The sequence below is a fragment of the Canis aureus genome, chromosome 19 (genome assembly GCF_053574225.1).
Source record: "Canis aureus isolate CA01 chromosome 19, VMU_Caureus_v.1.0, whole genome shotgun sequence".
NCBI lineage: Eukaryota > Metazoa > Chordata > Mammalia > Carnivora > Canidae > Canis > Canis aureus.
The window spans coordinates 7,447,903-7,469,548 of record NC_135629.1 but is presented as its reverse complement, the minus strand read 5'-3'; the positions used below and the strand labels follow the sequence as shown (position 1 = coordinate 7,469,548).

Genomic DNA, 21,646 nt, shown 5'->3' with positions numbered 1-21,646 from the left:
ATGTCTTTGAAGATTATAGAAAGAATGACTGGGAGGGGATAGGACTACCTGAGCTCAGGTAGTCTGGAAAAACATAATACAGGTGATGTATAAGCTGTGTAAGACATATAAGATGGTAAGATGCAGCAGAATTTGCAAATGTCTAGAGGAAAGATATACCCTGCAACAAGTACAAAAGCCCAAAAGAGATGGTAAATTTATCATGTTTGAGGAATACATTAAAGACAGGGTCGTTTAAATCTAACAAATTTTAGAAATGCATATTATCTTTATCCTATAGATAAAGTTACAGAGAAATAAAGAGCCCAAGTTCAAGTAGTAAATTGAGGATCTGAGACTTAAGCGCAGGTTAATCTGGCTCTTAAAATCCACGCTCTTTCCACTGAGCCCTACCATTGGGCAACTCATTGAAATGCAGCCCATCTGAAGTCTAGATCAAGGTGGCAGCTTATTCAGTAAGAACCTCTTCCCAGCCTCTAGAACAGTGAGAAATAAATGTCTATTGTTTAAGCCCCTAGTCTATGGAATTTTGCTTTAGCAGCCTGAGGAGATAGATATCTGTATCTATATATCTATATCTACATATAGATAACATAAATAGGTAATAAATGCATAGATAATAGGTAATATATATTTCTGCCTTATATCTATACTTCTATCTGTAGATCGTTAGAGAGTATAGAAAGAGATAAGTAAATAGGTAGATAAAGAGAGAAAGATTTGGGATGCCTGGGTGGCTCAGCGGTTGGGCACCTGCTTTCAGCTCAGGTCGTGATCCCAGGATCCGGGATCCAGTCCCGCATTGGGCTCCCTGCATGGAGCCTGCTTCTCTCTCTGCCTATATCTCTACCTCTCTCTCTCAATCTGTGTCTCTCATGAATAAATAAATAAATCTTTTTAAAAAAAGAGAGAAAGATTTATTATAAAGAGTTCACTCACATAGTTATAGAGACTGAGAAGTCCCAAGATCTGTCAGCAAACTGGATACCCTTGAGAGGTGATGGTATCATTTCAGTCCCAGTCTGAAGGCCTAAGCACTAGAACGCTGATGATGTAAAGCTAGCTGATGGACTCAGTCTGAGTCCAAAGGCAGAAGACTGATGCCCTAGTCAAAGACAGGCGGAGAGAGTGAATTCTTTCTTACACCATCCTTTTTTTCCTATTCAGGCCTTCAATGGATCAGATTAGGTACACTTACACTGGGGAGGGCAATCTGCTTTACTCAGTTCTGACTCAAATGTTAATGTCATCCAGAAACGCCTTCACAGACACACCCAGAATAATGTTTAGCCAAATATCTGGACATCTGTGGCCCTGTCAAGTTGACACATAAAATTAACTATCCCAAGTATGCTTTGGTTAAGGCAGAGGTGTGTGTGAGAGTGAGTAGTTGGGAAGTAGGGAGGAAATATAAGATATTATGCACCTTCAGAAGGCTTTGATACAGTAGGAAAAGGCATACATAGATGAAAAATCAGTGGATTATACTAAGCTGTGTCTCTCTAAAGTGACAAGTAAATAAGTTTCAGACTAAGCTTTCAGAGGAAAAAGAAACTACCGTAGGAGAGGAAGACAAATTTCATAAAGGAGGCAGAACTTGTTTTGACCTTTGAAGAATGAGGAGAGGTGATTTCTTTTTTTAAACAATAATTTTCAAGTGATCTTTAATAAGTTTTAGGATACATGCAAAGATAATTCATAATATTTATACCAGAAAAGAAAATAGGAAACTGTCTATCCAATTTTATTGAGGCCAGAATAATTTTAGCAATAATTTGGCTAAGAGCAAAGGGAAAATTTACAAATTTAGATTTACTTACTAAATTTACTTACAAATTTAGATGCAATTATTCTCTGTAACATATTGATTCATGGAATCAATTAGGTATCAAAAAGACATTATATAATAAAGTAAGACTTACTTCTGGATCCACTTGATCTTAGCCAAAAGGCTGAGAAACAATTACTTTCTCGGATCCAAAGGTTGGAAAAAAAAAGAAATAATACAAGTTCCACAAACACTCTTTCTCCCCAAATAATTCTGTGAAGCCAGCATTATTACTTTGATACCAAACCAAAGCCACAAACAAAAGTCCCCAGTAAATATAGATGCAACAATACTTAATAGCATTTTAGCAAATTGGATTCCATAATATATAAAGAGGATCATGTATGATAACTCAATGGAGTTCATCTGAGGAACACAAAGTTCATATAACATTTGAATATCTATCAATGTAATTCACCACAGCAGCAAATGTAATAAGAAAAAATATGATCTCAATAGATGCATAAAAATCCTTCGAGATTACCGTGTGTGTGTGTGTGTATGTGTGTGTGTTAAGAACTCTCAGTAGATTTCAGGGTGGTTGGTTGGCTCAGTTCGCTAAGTGTCTGCCTTCTGCTCAGGTCATGATTCCAGGATCCTGGGATTGAGTCCTGCATGGGGCTCTCTGCTCAGTGGGGAGTCTGCTTCTCCATCTACTTCTGCCCCTCCTCCCTGCTTGTGCTCATCTTGTGAACATCTGCCTTTGGCTCTCTCACTTTCTGTCTCTCAAATAAATAAAATCTTTTTTTTTTAGATTTATTTATTTATTTGACAGAGAGAGAAAGAGAGATCACAAGCAGAGGGAGTGGAAGGCAGAGGAAAAGAGAGAAGTAGGTTCCCTGCTGAGCAGGGAGCCCAATGTGAGCTTCGATCCCAGGACCCTGAGATCATGACCCAAGCCAAGGCAAATGCTTAACCAACTGAGCCACCCAGGCACCCCTCAGATAAATAAAATCCTTTTTTTTTTTTTTTTTAAATGATAGTCACAGAGAGAGAGAGAGAGGCAGAGACACAGGCAGAGGGAGAAGCAGGCTCCATGCAGGGAGCCCGACATGGGATTCGATCCTGGGTCTCCAGGATCGCGCCCTGGGCCAAAGGCAGGTGCCAAACCATTGCGCCACCCAGGGATCTCAGATAAATAAAATCTTAAAAAAAAAAAAAAAAAAACTCTTAGCAGATTTCAAGTATACAATACAGTATTGTTACATGATATACATTATATCTCTAAAACTCATTCATCTTGCCTAACTGAAACTTTGGAATCTTTAACCAACATCTCATTTCTCCCTCCTAAGCCCCTGGCAGCACCCTTCTACTCTCTGCTTCTGAGTTTGACTATTTTATATTATGCATGTAAGTGAGATCATGCAGTATTTATCTGTGTCTGGCTTATTTTACTCAGCATAATGTCCTCCAGGTTCATCCATGTTGCAAATGGTAGGATTGCCTTTTTAATGGCTGAATAATATTCCATTATATGTATACATCACATTTCCTTTGTCCATTTGTCCACCAGTGGACATTTAGGTTGTTTCCATATCATGGATCTTGTAAGAAAGAGGTAATTTTTTTCCTTTTTTTTTAAAAAAAAGATTTTATAATAAATAAAATCTTATTTATCTCTCAGATAAATATATCTGAGAGAGACAGAGTGGCAAGCGAGGGGAGGAACAGTGGGAGAGGGAGAGAATCCCAAGCAGACTCTGCACTGAGTACAGAGCCCAACACAGCTCAATCTTATGACCCTGAGACCATGACCTAACAGGAAACCAAGAGTCAGACACTCAGCCAACTGAGCTACCTAGGCGCCCCAAAAGAGGTGATTTCTAAGTGGACCGAAGCACAGAGGCAATAGTTTGATGAGAGGTAGTTGAGAAACAGTGTCTTAATGATAGATTGATGTAATAGTACCATTCAGTGTTTGGATGGTGGTAGGACAGGGCTCCTACATATGCTTGTGCAGGTTTTTCACTATACAGGGGTATTTGAATAAGGAAACTAGTGGGGGATGAAACTCAGCTCCACTTTCTTTTTGTCAAGTTAAGTACCCTAGTACAGGAGTGTATCCACCTGGAAGAAGGAGTATCTTTTTTAAAAAATATTTTATTTATTTATTCATGAGAGACACAGAGAGAGGCAGAGACACCGGCAGAGGTAGAAGCAGGCTCCATGCAGGGAGCCCGACATGGGACTCGATCCAGGGTCTCCAGGATCACACCCTGGGCTGAAGGCGGCGCTAAACCGCTGAGCCACCGGGCCGCCCAGGAGTATCTTTTTATAATTCATGCAAAAAGTCTGGAGCTGTCTTGAAGGATGGAAATAGATGAATTTGAAATAGAAGGGTGGGGCCAGATTATAGAGAACATTCCTTTGTATCCAGTTTGCTAAAAAGGGATGGAAATATGCAGCTTTGATGGTAGTAGTAATTGTGATTATGATTTGTGACCCTATGCTGGAGTTAAACCTAGAGATTTGTCAATGCTAGGAATCATGTTCATCTAGCATGAAATAAATCAATATCTTTTAAAAAATTATATTTGCTTAATGTTTATCTAAAGTAAACTTCATACTGACCCATTTTGCTCCAAAATCGAATCAGCCTGATTTAATTTTATAAGCCAGTCATGGAAAGAGAATCTGTCCCATGACTCTAAAGCATTCTGTTCTGTAGCTCCACTATAATTACAGACAAATGCATCTAATCTTCCCATCATGTGTTCTGAGTTACAGGATTCTCTTTTTTCTTCTGCATTTGATAATGTTGTTATCTTGTTATACTGCATCATTTAATTATTCCCCAAAATAGAGATCTTCAGAAAATCTGCTCAGAAAAAGTGATTTGGTGTTCCCAAATCAAGTCACAACCAGGGTGCTTACACAGAAATTAGTCGTTTTCAGAGCTTTGAGATTGCTGTTTTCCTTAAGGGGTCTCATCCACCACCTAAGGCTGCTGCAGTCTTCCCACAGATAACTTGAGGAACTTACATATATAACTCCAGAGAAATTCACTATGTAGGTATCCTCAGAGACCTACAAGCCCAGGATTCTTTCACAACGAGCATTGCTAAACTCTCTGATATTAACCTCCAAATGTCTAGCTATATTCAATTTAATAACTCCATAAACACTTCCTGAGCATCCAGTATGTGTCAAATACTAGGACAGTATTGCAAATGCAAAAAGGAATAGAGCACAGTCCCCACCTGAGGAAGTAAATAATTTCTAAATCTGATCATCAGAAGGACTGAAATTTAATTTTACTAGCCCTGCTACCTTTAATCAAGTCACTTAGTTTCTGAGCCTCATTTTCCTATAAAGCCAATAACATTGAGACAGCTTCCCTATAAGGCATGAAATAACATGAAATAAATAGATTATCTGGGATGAACGACAGTGAAGTCATTCAGTGTTGTCTTTCCCTCCCTCATAACCGTCTGTCCCCTTTAGATCCTTACCTTTACAGACCAAAGAAATTATTTCAGTCTTTCCTAAAATCAGGGCCTTTACATTTTGTTTCATTTTTCCCTAGGCCATTTTTGCTTTCATTATGTCATTTGTTTTTAGATAAGTGGACCTAATATACTGGGTCAGAAATATGAAAGTACTATGACTTGTACAAGATGAGGTCAGAGTGGGGACGCCTGGGTGGCTCAGTGGGTGAACACCTCCCTTTGGCCCAGGGCATGATCTTGGAGTCCCGGGATCGAGTCCCATATTGGGCGAGCTCCCTGCATGGAGCCTGCTTCTTCCTCTGTCTGTGTCTCTACCTCACTCTCTCTGTGTCTCTCGTGAATAAATAAATTAAAAAAAAATCTTAAAAAAACAAAAAACAAACAAACAAACAAAAAGATGAGGTCAGAGTGTAAGAAAGCCTTACTGTTGGGTTTCCAGTAAACTTTCTTTCTTTCTCTCTTTTTTCAGATCATTTATTTATTTATTCATGAGAGACACAGAGAGGTGGAGACATAGGCAGAGTGATAAGCAGGGTTCCTGCAGCGGGGAGCCTGATGCAGGACTCCATCCCAGGACCCCAAGATCACACCCTGAGCCAAAGGCAGACACTCAACCACTGAGCCACCCAGGTGTCCCTCCAGTAAACTTTCTGATGATACCCAACATCTTTTAACCTTTCACTCTCGCTCTTTCAGTGGTTTGCCTGCGACATCGTACAGAACCGATGTCTTTTTTTTCCCCTGTCATTTCGGTTTCCTTCACCGGATTGTAGTCGAACACTCATGATCCTGTGATAAAATCATTTTCCCCGAATGTGTTTTCTTACACTTAGTCACATTAAAACTCCTCTGCCACTTTTCTGCCCACGTCCACATCTTCTTTCAGTTTATCCCTAATCAGCTTGGCATTTTAATCCCTGGAAGAGCTCAATGCCATCTGCATACTTGGCAGTTTCCCCTTGTACTCCCTTCCAGATCATTTATATGAATGTTAACTAAGACACCATGCAGCTTGCTTTCTATCTAAGAAGGACCTTAGTTGCAGAGCATTTGATTGAACAGCTTAATCACTGAATTCAGGGCACCTGGGTGGCTCAGTGGTTGAACATCTGCCTTTGGCTCAAGGCATGATCCTGGGGTCCTGGGATGGAGTCCTGCATCAGGCTCCCTGCAAGGAGCCTGCTTCTCCCTCTGCCTATGTTTCTGCCTCTTTCTCTGTCTCTTGTGAATAAATAAATAAAATCTTTAAAAAAAAATCACTGAATTCATATCAAGGAGTAGCCACATAACTTTTTATCCAGAAAAGTATTCACTTATTCCTGTTGTTTGCTTCTTATTCCTAAACCAATTATCCATAACAGACATATCTCTCCACATATGGAAAGAAAGTTATATGGTTCGTGAATTAGAAAACAAGTCCGAATTTGAGTGAAGAATTCCTTTACCAATGTTAAGGCCCTACCTGACTATCTTAGGTCTCATTTATATCTCCAGAACATCTTTAGTAGGAGCCCTATACCACTTTCTATGACTTCATTATATCCTCTTAGTTAATATTTTTTTAAACATCTTTTTAAATAACTGTCATTTTCCAGCCAGCTTCAAAGTTCCTAGGCCTAATCAATCAAATGATTGAGTTGCCAGATGAGTGTTACGCAGTTTGTTCTGTACTGGTGAAACCACGTTCTGATATCTAGTTACTGCATCAGCTTCCCAAATGATCCCAAGGCCTGGTGTGGTCCCTCCAGTCTTTCCCACATTCCAGATAAGGTAGTCTCTCAGATTTTAGACACAACTGATTAAGTCACCTCCTGGCTTAATATTTTTGACAGCATTTTTGGAGACAATTGAGAAAATTTGAATATAGACTCAGTAAAGTTGTTAAAAGTATTTGCCAATTATTAAATAACAAATTAACTATTAAAAAGTCATTACCCTAAGATAGGCCAATTTGTAGATGAAAGTAGATTAGAAGTTACCACGGACTGGGGGCAGGGGTAGGTAGGTATGGGCAGTTCTTGCATAATGGCTACAGAGTTTCTATTTGGGAGGATGAAAAAATTTTGGAAATAGTGATGATGATTGCACAGCACTGTGAATGTATTTAATGGCACTGAATTTTATTTTATTTTTTTAAAAAATTTTTAAAAATTTTTATTTATTTATGATAGTCACAGAGAGAGAGAGAGAGGCAGAGACATAGGCAGAGGGAGAAGCAGGCTCCATGCACCAGGAGCCCGATGTGGGATTTGATCCCAGGTCTCCAGGATCGCGCCCTGGGCCAAAGATAGGCGCCAAACCGCTGCGCCACCCAGGGATCCCCTGGCACTGAATTTTAGACTTAAAAATGGTTAAAGTGGCAAATTTTCTATATATTTTGTTACGTTAAAAAAACAAATCACCACCTAGTTAGAGGTAGTACTTAAAATTTTATAGAAGGAATGACATGATATTTGGGATTTGTTTTAAAATGCTCAGACACTTGGGGCAGCCTGGGTGGCTCAGAGGTTTAGCGCCGCCTTCAGCCCAGGGCATGATCCTGGAGACCTGGGCTCAAGTCCCACGTCACACTCCCTGCATGGAGCCTGCTTCTCCCTTTGCCTGTGTCTCTGCCTCTCTCTCTCTCTCTCTCTCTCTCTCAAATAAATAAAATCTTAAAAATAAAAAATATATTTAAAAAATAAAAATAAAATGCTCAGACAATAGTCTCAACAACAGTGACGGCGATAGATGGAAAAGATTGGCAAAATGTTGATAACTATTGAGGGTAGTTTTTTCATAATAAAAACATTTAAAAAAAATTTTGGAAGCTAGCCATTAAGTCCTAACTATTCAGCCTGACATCTGAACCCTTTGCCAGTTCAATGGTTCCATTTCTTGGGACCTGCAGCTCCCACTGCTCTGCCAACAGTGTCCTTCCCTGAAGTCAGGAGGTCTGCTGCTGTGCTCTGTGTTCAAGTAGCCCCTCTGCCTTTACACTCAGCCATTCAATTCAAGTCTGTTCCTCCTTCTCATGTGGCAAATTCCTACTCAACTCTTTAAGACTTAGCTCCCTCTCTGGAGCCTTCCCAGACTTCTGCAGGCAAAGAAAACTCCTTTGAGTTCCAAAAGTGCCTTGTTGGTACTCCTGTTACAGCTTATACCCTGTATTTACGTATATACTTCCTGTCTATATTTCTGTTCTCCACAAACCTGTGAGCTTCTTGAAAGTAGAGGGAACTTATTTTTCATCGTACATGTTTCTGTGCTGAATGAAACTTCTGTTGTTTTAGTTGTGTGCTTTAAATAATTTTTAAAGAAAGATTGAAAGTTGGGCATGTGAATACTAGTTATAAAGCTTAAGAGTTGAAAGGGACCTTAGCAATGACCCATTTTGGTAATGGATATCATTCTCCTGTTCTAGATGGTGCTTTCACTACTTGGGAACTGCTAATGCATTTATTACAGTTGCAGCACCTCCCACTGGATACTCAGTAAATTGTTGCTGAACTTACTGACAAATCACAGCCTTTCTTTCTAAAGATTGCAAAAAGCTAAATATCTAGCTTGAGGGACACAGACTTTCTAAAAGAAACAGTGAATTTTCACGCATAGTTAGTCAAAGCGGCAAATAAGCACCTGGGTCAGTGGGATTGGTGGCTATTCAGCAAGCTAAGTGAATGCGTGAGCTGGGACCACAGCATGTCTGCAGTACACATCTTGCCAGTGGGTGGCGACAGGACCTCACAAACTTCAAGACCAGCCGGCCCAATTTTACCATAGGGTGGGAAATAGGAATCCTCTAGTATTTCTAGTGTGCTTTCTAACTTCTTGATGCCTAGAGATGCTTGACTGGAAGAACAAGCCAGTTAGACGGTGAGTGCCAGAAGCTAAGCACTGTATTAAAGATAAGTATCCAGGGATCCCTGGGTGGCGCAGCGGTTTGGCGCCTGCCTTTGGCCCAGGGCGCGATCCTGGAGACCCAGGATCGAATCCCACATCGGGCTCCCGGTGCATGGAGCCTGCTTCTCCCTCTGCCTATGTCTCTGCCTCTCTCTCTCTCTCTCTCTCTCTCTGTGACTATCATAACTAAATTTAAAAAAAATAAAAAAAAATAATAATATCCTCTTAAAAAAAAAAAAAAAAAAAGATAAGTATCCAGACCAGTGCCAGGCATTTCCTAGGTGCTAGACTAGTGCCAGAGCTCTAAGAATGCTTGTTAGTGCTTTCATATTCTAGCTTGAGGTTTTTGATCCTTATACAAACCTCAGGCACCTAGGGAGGATTTACACTATAGACTGTTTTTAGGCCCTTTAGTTCCAGTGTGGATGGAGATTAAGAAAAGATTTTTGTGTAGGGAAGGACAGGGAAGAAAGAACATGACACCCTCAGGTGTTCACATATGAGAAGAGAGGAAGAGGCTGGGCCTTTAGAGACAGGCTCAATTCACTGAGTCCTGAAGGTGGCCCCTTCTGGTTTTCTACATTTGTCCAGCCAAAACTATCACTCCTGCCTTGGTGTCCATCGAAAGATGAATGGATAAAGAAGATGTGGTATATGTATACAATGGAATATTACTCAGCCATTAGAAATGACAAATACCCACCATTTGCTTTGACGTGGATGAAACTGGAGGGTATTATGGTGAGCGAAATAAGTCAATCAGAAAAGACAAACATATGGTCTCATTCATTTGGGGAATATAAAAATTAGTGAAAGGGAATAAAGGAGAAAGGAGAGAAAAATGAGTGAAAATATCAATGAGGGTGACAAAACATGAGAGACACCTAACTCTGGGAAATGAACAAGGGGTAGTGGAAAGGGAGGTGGGCGGGGGGTTGGGGTGACTGGCTGATGGGCACTGAGGGGGGCACTTGGCGGGATGAGCACTGGGTATGCTATATGTTGGCAAATTGAACTCCAATAAAAAAAAAAAATCACTCCTAACATCTTGAGTCAATAAGCAAGCCTTGATTGTGATCTAGGTAAGTACATAGTTCAGTGAAGGAGTTGGAAATTTATAGATATGATCATTATGTTTGTATAGGTCTTAGCTCAAATCATATAAGCTGTCAATAGGACATAATCATTATTTAAAATCATAAATGTTCTGGAAAATCCAGGGCTCACATATGGATGGATGGTCCTTACTCTGAGCATTATTACATAATCCAGTTGTCTGAGCTGAGAGTGGGAGAGGGATGTCCCAGGTTATTGGACAACTGAGTTTGAAAGTTGGTATCAGATGATAATACTATGAGCCAAATATCGTGAGCAGACAATAAATGGGATGAAAGTTCAGAAGAGGAAGAGGCCGTGTTGGCTGTAGTAATAGTAAAACAATAATAATACCTGGTACATAAATGTTTGTTGCATTTTGCTAATAGTACTTCATATTTGCATAGCATTTCAGAGTTTCCAAAACAATTTCATGTCAGTTATTCTCATGTGACTTTATTAAGTCTTCACAACAACATGTGAGTATGGTATTAATAAATGAGGTAAAATACATAAAATACTTGGAATATTGGCTAGTGCATAGTGAATGTTTGCTTCAGTATTACAATTATTATTAACCCTATTTTATACATGAAGAAACTGAGGCTCAGAGAGGCAATACTTGCCCAAAGTCACACAGCTGAAAAGTGGTAGAACTATGCCTGAACCCAACCCCACTAGCTCCTATTTCTAGACCTTTCTCCATTATCCTATGCATAAAACAGGGAAAATTTAAGTTAAGCTTGCCTAAGTTGGGCCAAGTTTTGAGGGAGCCTTAGCAGAGAAGTGCCTGAAATCCTTAGCCTCACAAGCCCTAGTTGGATAGGAATTGGTGAGCATATTCATTGCCTTGAATAAGAAGAGTTAAATCTAGAAGCCTCTACTCATTTTAGCAGTAAGGTGATATGGTTCCTTGACTGGCCCATCAAGGAAGCTGCAAGCCATTAAACCCACATAGATCCTCAGCTGCTAGGCTTGTTAAGAAAATGTTACAATAGAGGGAAATTGACAACACAGGCACCATAGATATTTTTAGTCTGTGCTTCAAGGATGTACATCTAAGGTTCTTTTTAAGATGGAGCAAAGAAGGTGAATTTAGGCTGATTTTACAACACTGCCAGTCAGAAAGTCCTACTCTGAGCCCAGTTTATGTAAGGAACTGTGGGGGTTGGGAGAAGGAGAAGGGAACTAAAGGAGGTGAAGTAACTTTCCCAAACTTTCAAATACTGAGAAGAATGGTATATTTTTCTTGGGGGTGGCATGGGGTAGGGGGCAGTGTTGCAATGTCAATAAAAGCTGTAACTGTGTTCCTTGCACCAACAATTCTGCAATAAATTGTTTATCCTTCTAATGTACAATATGGTAACTATAGTTAATAACACTGTATTGTATACTTGAAATTCTCTAAGAGAGTAGATCTTAAGCATTCTCACCACACACACACAAATGGTAACTATGTGAGGTGACAGATGTGCTAATTAACCTGAGTGTGGTAATCCCATTTCACAAAGTATAGGTAAATTAAGTCATCACAATGTACACTTTATTTTTTTTAAAGATTTTATTTATTTATTTATTCATGAGAGACAGAGAGAGAGAGAGAGAGGCAGAGACACAGGCAGAGGGAGAAGCAGGCTCCATGCAGGGAGCTCCATGTGGGATTCGATCCTGGGAATCCAGGATCATGCCCCAGGCCAAAGGCAGGCACTACACCGCTGAGCCACCCAGGGATCCCCACAATGTACACTTTAAATACAAACAATTTTTTCAATTATATCTCAGTACAGCTGGAAAAAATATTTATCCTGTGAACACATTCTTTTTTTTTCTAGGGATATATATATATAAAGATTTTATTTCTTTTTCATGAGAGACAGAGAGAGAGAGAGAGAGGCAGAGACATAGGCAGAGGGAGAAGCAGCCTCCATGCAGGGAGCCCGATGTGGCATTCCGGGATCCAGGCATTCCAGGATCATGCCCTGAGCCAAAGACAGATGCCTAAACCCTGAGCCACCCAGGCGTCCCCCCTCCCCCCCCAAAAAAATATATATATTTTAAGATTTTATTTATTTATTTGAGACAGAGTGCACAAGCAGTGGGAGCAGCAGAGGGAAAGGGAGAAGCAGACTTCTCGCTGAGCAGGAAGCCTGATGTGGGTCTCAATCCCAGAGTCCTGGGGATCTCTCACATCATCTCTCACATCTCTCACATCTCACATCTTCAACCTGAACCGAAGGCAGATGCTTAGGCAGATACTTAACTGATTGAGCCACCCAGCGCCCCTGGATACATATATTTTTAAGATTTATTTATTTGTTTTAAAGAAGAGGGGGAGGGGCAGAGAGAGAGGGAGAGAGAAAGCACACTCCATCAGCATGAAGCCCAATGCACGGCTTGATCTTAGGACCCTAAGATTATGACCCGTGCTGAAACCAAGAGTCAGAGGCTTAACTGATTGTGCTGCCCAGGAGACACTCCTATGGATATATTCTTAAATGTTATCCATTATAGCATCATTTATAATGGTAAAAACAACACAAAAACTGAAAATCTAAACACTCACCAATATATATTGCTGAAATTACTGTATGACCCTCTAATGGAATTTCATGCAATTATTAAAAAGAAAGAAATCCATCAGTATGTGCTGAAAGCATTTCACTAAGATGTATTTCTGAGTGCAATAAAAATCAAGGTTCAAAAAGGAAGAGTTTATGTAGCATGACGCTATATGTATGTTAGAAGGATATAGGTGCAGACATTTTCCCCACACTGGAAGGATATGCTTGCAACTGATAATTGGGATTATGTGTGATGAAAAAGAAATGGGAATTGAGATACTTATTTTTTATCGTATTCTTTTATGTACTTTTAAAGGTATATTGATTAATTTCACCATATGACCTTTGTGTTTTTGTTGTTGTTTGTTTGTTTTAATTTAAGCCACTGCCTAAGGTCATAGAGCCAGGAAAGGGTACAGCTAGGATTCCCACCTAGACTGTGATTTCAGAGCCCTGTGATTCACAATTCCCCTGGATTCTAACACACTATATCCTAACAGTGCTCTCTTAGTATCAGGATTTTTCATGAAAAAACCTGGAACCTAAATTTCCAAACACTACAGCTAGGAGAATGTGCCGTATTTGCCTGCCATCTTTGACTCCTTTTCCATAAGATTGTGCTCAGCCAACAGAGGTCAGTGACCTGTAGTCAGGAAACACAGACTAAAATTTTCAACAGGACAGATTACCTTAAGGAAAAGGCATTAAGATCATTGGAGAGGTGGGGGCGGGGAAAAGGCATGAAAACAGTATCGTTAGCCAACTTGGTCAATGGGCAGATGCAGGAAGTGGCAGATAAACCAAGCCAGAATCTATAAATATACTTCAACATCAGTGTTTTAAACTCACAAAATAAGTTAGCGAATTAAAATACTTGGCAACTTGTAAGCCAAGATAGCTATAAACTCTTAGTTGTAAACTTAGCTCCTATGAACTTTTCTGTGGTTTGGCCATATTATTTTACTTCTTCGGGTTTTAATTTCCCCATCGGTCAAACAGAGAGTACTATCTGCCCCGGCTGTTTCACTAAGTTGTGAGGAACAAATAAGGCAAGGAATGTGCTTTGAAAGTGCAAGGTTTCATACAGAATGAGAGGTTGTTGTTAATGTCTCTGAGACTAACCTCACGGAACAAGAGCTATTTTGAGACAGGAAGCATCAGAAAGCATTGCTGGTAAAAAGGTAGACATATCTCATCAATACAAGAAAGGAACCTCCAGGGTCATTTACTCCATTTCTCCTTTTTAAAGTCCTGGATAAAAGCATACAGAGTCCAAGATCTATAGAGGAGTGATACTCCAGGGTCATTTACTCCATTTCTCCTTTTTAAAGTCCTGGATAAAAGCATACAGAGCCCAAGATCTATAGAGGAGTGATAGTGCCATGTATAGACTATCATGTAAATCCATAAATAAAGAAATAAGAACAGTAGCCAAAGGGACAGGATGGGGTATAGGCCCCTTGCTGGAGGGGATTGCTGAGCTATAAATGTTGAACAGGGTTCTGGAAGCAAGCTGATGAAGCTTAGTGAAGTATTGGGGCAAAGGTTGAGGGATAGTCTTCAGTGATGATGGCTGAGTGCCTCTGAGGAACAATTTGAGGATGGCCAGGGACTTGAATAGGACAAATGACAACTTCCTAGAACGGACTGTTCCAGAACCCAGAGAGGAAAGGAAATAGCCTGGCCTCATCCTGGGTAGTTCACAGGAACCAGGGTGGGAAGTATTTGTAGTGGAACTAGTGCTCGCAACATTAAGTCCCTTTGAGCGGAAGAAGGAAAATGGAGAAAAAAACATGCAGTGCAACACACAAATCAGTTTTTGTAAGGGTGGGAGTGAAGATGGAGAGAATGAATCAGCAGAGGGAGACAGTACTATATAGTCCCAGGAACACAGGACTCAAACTTGGTTGTGAATATTGGCTCTGTCACTAACTTGCCATGTGACCTTAGATAGGCTATTTTTTCCCGAGTCTTGGTTTCCTCATCTCAGAAATGAAGACCTTTATCCCTATATAGTAAGTTGTTATGAGGATTAAATGAGATGTTCTTGAAAGCAATTTTCACACAATTCCTAGAACATGATGCCCAATAAATGTTTATCCCTTTATTTTGGAGAGAGGCTTTTAGAAACCTCCAGTGAAACATAACTAATTTGAAATTTCAAGGCACTGGGAAAGACCAACCTCACTAGCAGGTATAGTGTGGAAAGGCCCTTTTACACATGGAAAACTAGTGTAAGTGGATAGATAAGAAAAATCTTGTGGGAAATGGGGAGATTAAAGGTAAAGTAGGAATGGGTATCAATATAAACATAAACATGGTCCACTGACAAGGGACTCTGAAGCTCCTGAGGCATTAATGTGAGGTTCCTTTAGATCTGTGACAATATAGGAAAATAATAAGTACTGTATAACTCAGACTGAGTAGTTTTCTTAACTGAAATTCAGAAATACAGTATAGGTTTTCTGTTCAATTATAGTAACTTTCCTCAGCCTCCTAATTTTTGAAATTTCTTTTCCGGTATAATTAACACTTTGTCATTCATTGTCCTTTAATCCTTACTTTGTTGGTTATATTTGCCTCTTAAATTATTAATTGCCTCAAATCCTTTTTGAAAGTATACATATGAAGCAGTAAAATGTTAACAGTTTCTTTAAAAACTAAAATTCCAGGATGCCTGGGTAGCTTGGTGGTTGAGCATCTGCCTTTGGCTCAGGTCGTGATCCTGGGGTCCTGGGATTGAGTCCCGCATCAGGCTCCTGCAGGGAGCCTGCTTCTCCCTCTGCCGATGTCTCTGCCTTTGTGTGTGTGTGTCTCATGAATGAATGAATGAATGAATGAATGAATAAATAAATAAATAAATAAATAAATAAATAAATAAATAAAAATCTTTAAAAAAAAAACAACACTAAAATTCCAAGGGTGGATCCCAACTAAAAAATCAGAGTGAGTTGTAGGATGGGGGAAGATAAGAAAAGTATAGAGATGTGTGAGACTGACCTGATCTTTACCAGGAATCATATTAGGGAAACTCCTATTTCTAGACTTCCTTTTTTTTTTTTTAAGATTTTATTTATTTGTTCATGATGACACAGAGAGAGAGAGGGAGGGAGGCAGAGACACAGGCAGGGGAGAAGCAGGCTCCATGCAGGGAGCCCGACTTGGGACTCCAGGATCACGCCCTGGGCACTTAAACCACTGAGCCACCCAGGCTGCTCTCTAGACTTCTTTTGTAGCCCAAAGATAAAGGGTATTATCATAAAATCCCAAAAGCTGGGAGTGAAATAGTGCATTGGATTATTTTATGGATGGGTAAACTGAGCGTAAAGAAGTGCTTTGCTTGAGGCTGTCTCATCATGCTCTAGTAGTTGAGTTACGGTCCAACCCTATCCCAGGTCTCTTGACTCTCATTCTGGGGTTCTGTCTGCTGTGATCCTTTTCTTTATGATAGTAAATTTATGATCTCAAATACTTGTACAAAACTAACTTGTGTGGGTTGTTTTCTTTTTCAGGGCCAAGTGCTTCCGGGGTAAAAAAGTCCTTGGAGATTATGACATCAAAGTGGAACAGGTAATTACCCTGAGGCCCAGTGTTACATCTGCGTCATCATTGTTCTCTCAACATCTCAGAGTGAACCATCTAGTTCTTCAGAGTCGTCACTGGATTCCAGGCTCTCCATCTCCTTTCCCCCACCCCTTTCCCTGGGGCTTTTCTCTCTATGAGATATGGCCATGAAGGCTGCCTTTCAACTTCCCTGATTTCTTTTCATGGTCCTGTTGTCTGTAGAAAAGCAAGGAATGTGGTTCTTAGGGCCTCTTGTAGTGCAGGATTCTCAGGCTAAGGAAGACCTTAGGAGAATGTCTTCCTGGGACACTTGGCCACATCTCCATATTGTTGGTGACATAATATTCTTGGGTTGGTATATAACTGTCATTCAGTTATGCACCTGCAGTAGTGCCTACTTGTCATGAAGCTACACTTCAGAGAGAATTTTTTAAAAACACCTTCTTCATTTAATGTAGTAAAGCCCTGAAAGCCCCCCGCCCCCTTTTTTTAAATCTTCCTCTACCCTTTGCTTCATGATAAATAGAGAAGTCCATTTGGGTGGAGAAGGGGATGTCCAGTTTCAACAATGCATGTATTTTCTATGTAATAATAGAAGTTATTCATCATTCCTTACACAGTGTGCTATAATTTACAGAGTACTTTCCCACCCATTATTGCATTTAGCTCTTAAAACAACTTGTTAGATAGTCAGGGTTGATTAAAAATTATTCCCACTTTATAGATGAAACAATCTCCCCTCCCACCCTTGCAGGAGGACAAGTGACTTGCCTAAAGTCCATGTTGCTAACGGGGGCAGAGCAGAAGTAAAACCCAGTTGCCATACTAAAATCTGGTGTTTTTATGTTGAAACTGACAGAGGACATGTTGCCCCAGTTTGCACTCCTACTTTGTAGAAAGGCAGCACAGAGGAGTCAGAAGACCTGAGCTTTGTTCCTATCTCTACCAACAATAAGTTTTGTTTGTCCAGAAAGTCATTTAACTGCTTCTTTATAAATGGGGAGAATTATCTTTGTCCTCCTTGCCTCAAAGACTTGCTATGAGAGTGAGATGAAATCAGTTTGTGAAAATGCTTTGAAAACTGAGTAAATGTTTGGTGGGAGGGCTGCTGTTGTTCTGTGGAGAACTTGGTAAAGCCAAGACTATGGCCTTAGTTCCCTACTATTTTTATTTATTTATTTTTACAATTTTAATTGTAGTAAAAAAATGTATATATAACATGAAATCTACCCTTTTATCCCCTACTGTTATTTTCCAGGCAGAATTTTCAGAGCTCAACCTGGTGGCCCATGCAGATGGGACCTATGCTGTGGATATGCAGGTACTCCGGAACGGCACAAAGGTTGTCCGGTAAGGTTCCTTCTGTCCTCAGTGTCCTGGCCTTCAGAGTTATTGTCTCTGGTTTGCAAAGGTGGTTTCAAAGTCAAGTGTTGGAGCGGGATGGGATATATTGTACAGAAGTTAATGATGTATGCTATGTAGAAGTGGTAGAGGAAGGCAGAGAAAACTAGCTACTGCTCTCAGAGAGCTCTTAATCCAATGGTAGAGAAAGAACTCAGGACTCATTCAGAGGTAATCAGATTCCTATCAGAGGGTTCTAGGATTCCAGCGCCACTTCCACCAGTGTGGTTTTTGTGCTTTTATCTCTGTGTATATTTACCCTGGAAAATAGGATTCCATTGCTTTAAAAAAAGGTTTGAAAATTCTAGTTCAACCTATTTTACTTTGATTTGCTTAGATTTACTCAGTGAGTCAGTAGAAGAGCCTTGTGTTTCTATGTGAATTCCCTTAACTCCCAGCCCTGTATTCTTTCTATATTCTTCAGTCCTGGGAATTCTGATAGGAAAGTCTAAGTTGGAAGGGACATTGTATATGGAAGAAAAATTTGTAGTTACAGGCACTTACATGCCGGGTGGTATGCTGGGTAACTTATAGATGTGACCAAGTTTAATACAACAATTTTGTGAGGGAGATCATGAGAATTCCAGATGGGAAAAAATGGTTTCCACAGTGTCATTTTTCCCAGGGGCTCAGCATGGTATCAGGTTTTCAGATATCAGAATCTTGCTCCAGGAAGAATCTTCACTTCATCCTCTTCCCTACCTCAGTCTGCAGCATCCTGACACTGAGGTCTCCGATGTCCAATAGGGACTGGCTCAGTGACAGGGAAGGCAAAGTTCAGGTGTCTGGAACCTAGCAACAGGAAATGTAAACTCATCCATCCTAGAGATGAGGACAGAAAAAGAAATGTCCATCCAGGTGGGGAGTTAGCTCAAGAGAGAATGATGGGCCCCTACAACTGTAGGTAGAATGAGTCATAGGGATATATGCATACAAGCAGGTGGTGACAGAAAGTTCCATAGCAGGGTTCCAGGAGGGATCTGGCAAAAATAAGACAGGCCCTTCCAGTTATGAGTATAGGAACTTAAGACCTGGCCAGTGTAGGAAATCTAGGGCTCAGTACCTAAAACTGCCATGTAAGATTTGACTTTGGCTAGTTTCCCAGAACTGGTGCACAAGGAGATCAGAACAGCTCCAGTATATACCATCCTGACTTGATGCTAAGTTCCTTGAAGAGGGCATGGGCATGAAGTTTAAGGAGAGCTTCTTCCACCCCCACTTTAAAAGACCAATCTCTGAGCCCAGGTGGTACTGCAGCTGTACGTGGGGGGATGGATGGGTGCCTGGGCAAAGAACCAGGTAGGTATTTGCATATTGTGTGAAGCTGGCAAGCTCCAGAGCCTTGAGGGAGAATGCTGCCACAGAATGGACTCTCTGGGAAGGTGGCGTTCCCCTGGAGTAAGGGCATGAGCAAGGAGCGGCTGAGGAGTTTTGCTGGCTAGAGGGAAATGCAGGGAGCCTTCCCATGCATGGGAACATTCTGTACTCCCAGTGCTTCCTGTAGCCATTGCTCAACCTCAGTTCTTCGAAAAATATTTGCACCCCTCCCTAGCGTACACTTTGGAAGAATAACATTGGAAAGTTTGGCATCTGTTCTCAGCCAGCCTGGACCCTTGCTCTCGTGGGGACCTGATGAGGGCATTGCCTATTTTAAGGAGCAGCTTTAAAGAGTCAGAATAGGACACTGAGATCAGGAATCTCCATAGCAGGGTGGTGAAGTCAGGCAATATGTCTTCAAAGTCTACTGGGACCCTCTTGGAACATGAACTCTGAAGCCACAAGAAACTTCTGCTCTTTTATTGCCCCATAGGGACCACATAAATTCTTGTTCACTTAAGGTGTGAGGGTCTGAAAATGTTTCTTCCCTCCTGAGGGAATTTGTACCTTAGAAAAAGACAATGCTTAATCCAGAGGAATGAGAGCTTCAGATATCTGTTCCTTGAATCTTCTTTAAGAAGTGCCATAATACCTAACTGTCTAGGGCTTTGGAAATAGGAGGTAAGTTGGCATATGACCTGAGGTGCTGGTTGATGGGAAACTTGCCTCTACATTTTTACCAGGTCCTTCCGGCCAGACTTTGTGCTTATCCGGCAGCATGCATTTGGCATGGCAGAGAATGAGGACTTCCGCCACCTTATCATTGGTATGCAGTATGCAGGCCTCCCCAGCATCAACTCACTGGAATCAATTTACAACTTCTGTGACAAGCCATGGGTGGTGAGTGAGGTCCCCTTCCCCCCAGGTTAAAGGGTTGGATCCAGGTCCTGTATCTCCCAGTCCCCCAGGAGGCACCGCTGGTAATCAAGATACACTCGGCACAGCTGAGAGGATGTAAGAGGAGCTTCAGATGGGACATGGGGTAGGGTGGGTGCTAAAACATTATCATGGGCTGAGGTATCTTTGCTGCAGAGTGGACCTTTGGCCTCACAACAAAGTCACGCAAAGATTCTGTAAAGAAGTCCTTATAGGTCTGCAAGTGATGTCCTCAGTCATAAGATGCAAGAATAAAAATACCGTTTCTTGCCTCTGAATGGTCTATTAGAAAGGCCTGAGGCCAGTGGGGATCCAGCTCCTACAACTGCGGCTCCAGGCTGCCCTCTTAGAAGGAAACACCTGCTCCTAATCACATCCTCTTCCTCTTGTTTTTCAAAAATCACTTCAGCTATCACACTGGCTTGCCAAGGGTCACTGTAAAGTGCTCAGACCCCAAGCCTCTCCATCACCCAGGGAATTGGAGGGGGTGTTTTTTTTTTTTTTTTTTTTTTTTAATTAGACGGACCCATTACCTCTGCTCTTGATGGCTTCCTCACACTTGAACTCACTGTTCCCTTAGAAGCCAGGGAGACCTGACAGTGTAAGACAAAGACCAAAGAATGAGGAGTCAGTGGGAGCTGCTATGGTTGAGGAAGGAGGGTTGGGTTCCTGATCACTTATTCAGCCTTTCTCTGTGGCCTGAGGCATCTAAGAATCCTAGAGTTTTGCAGAAACAGGCTAAAAGTGTTGTATGATTTGAATGTGTTACTAATCATGGAAGAGCATATTTGAGGCCTTTATCAAGTTTGTTTTCTAGGGATCTCCCTTTTCTCCCTAGTCATATAACCTTCCCTACTGCACATAATAAGCCCTAGTCCTTTCCTTCCCCACCCTTTCAATACCTGCTAGAATTTGGCTCCCTCATAGCCAAAGGAGCTGATTCTGCTATTGCTAGTTCTTTTCTTGTTAAGTAATCCTCTCTGTGCCTGATTTCTTTGTCTGTAAACTAGGAATAATAGTAGTATCTGTCACCAGTTTGACAGTCTGGTTGTTATATTCTCCTAGTATTTAGGATCTCTTAAAGAAAATAGTCCCCTGCTTTATGTTCCAAAACTATGCCAGAGGCCAAGGTGGGAGGATTAGAGAGCCTATGCCTAAGGCTTTGCCCCTCCTGGGATCTGGGATCTGGTGAGGGTTCACATTCTCACCCATTCACAATCGCAGCACATTGCCTTTGGCATCACATGAGAACAGCAAGGCTCCCTGGCCAGACACCAAGTTTTCCCTTCATTTTCATTAAGCAGCTGCCCCATTAATGGCATTTTATATATTGTTCTCTGTTTGTTAATGGGAGTGAACAAATTTGGTGACTATAAAAGGAGGGTCCCTCTGAGAGGATGACTTTTGACCATATTTTCTTTATTTCTTTATTGTGGCTGTTTTTGGTGTGAGAGGAGGCCTCAGTTGGGTTGTCAAGGCTCTGCCTTGCATCATTGTGTCTCTGAGCACATCTACTGTTATAAATTGGTCAGGGCAGGCTATGCCCTGGAATTTTGGAAGCAGAAATAGCCCAATCAATGAAGGTAGCATTCCAGAGAAAGCAAGAATGC

At 41.0% G+C, this 21,646-nt stretch overlaps 2 protein-coding genes across 2 annotated transcripts in view; one reads left to right on the top strand and one right to left on the bottom strand.

The window, feature by feature from the left end:
• The window catches only part of SYN2 (synapsin II), a 203,153-nt gene that overhangs the window by 139,705 nt on the left and 41,802 nt on the right, over positions 1-21,646 (top strand). The window contains exons 2-4 of the mRNA XM_077857785.1: positions 16,331-16,388; positions 17,641-17,732; positions 19,844-20,000. Coding sequence (XP_077713911.1) covers positions 16,331-16,388; positions 17,641-17,732; positions 19,844-20,000 — 307 coding nt within the window. The remainder of the gene's footprint in view (positions 1-16,330; positions 16,389-17,640; positions 17,733-19,843; positions 20,001-21,646) is intronic.
• Positions 1-21,646, bottom strand: part of TIMP4 (TIMP metallopeptidase inhibitor 4) — a 36,079-nt gene that overhangs the window by 3,347 nt on the left and 11,086 nt on the right. The window lies entirely within an intron of this gene.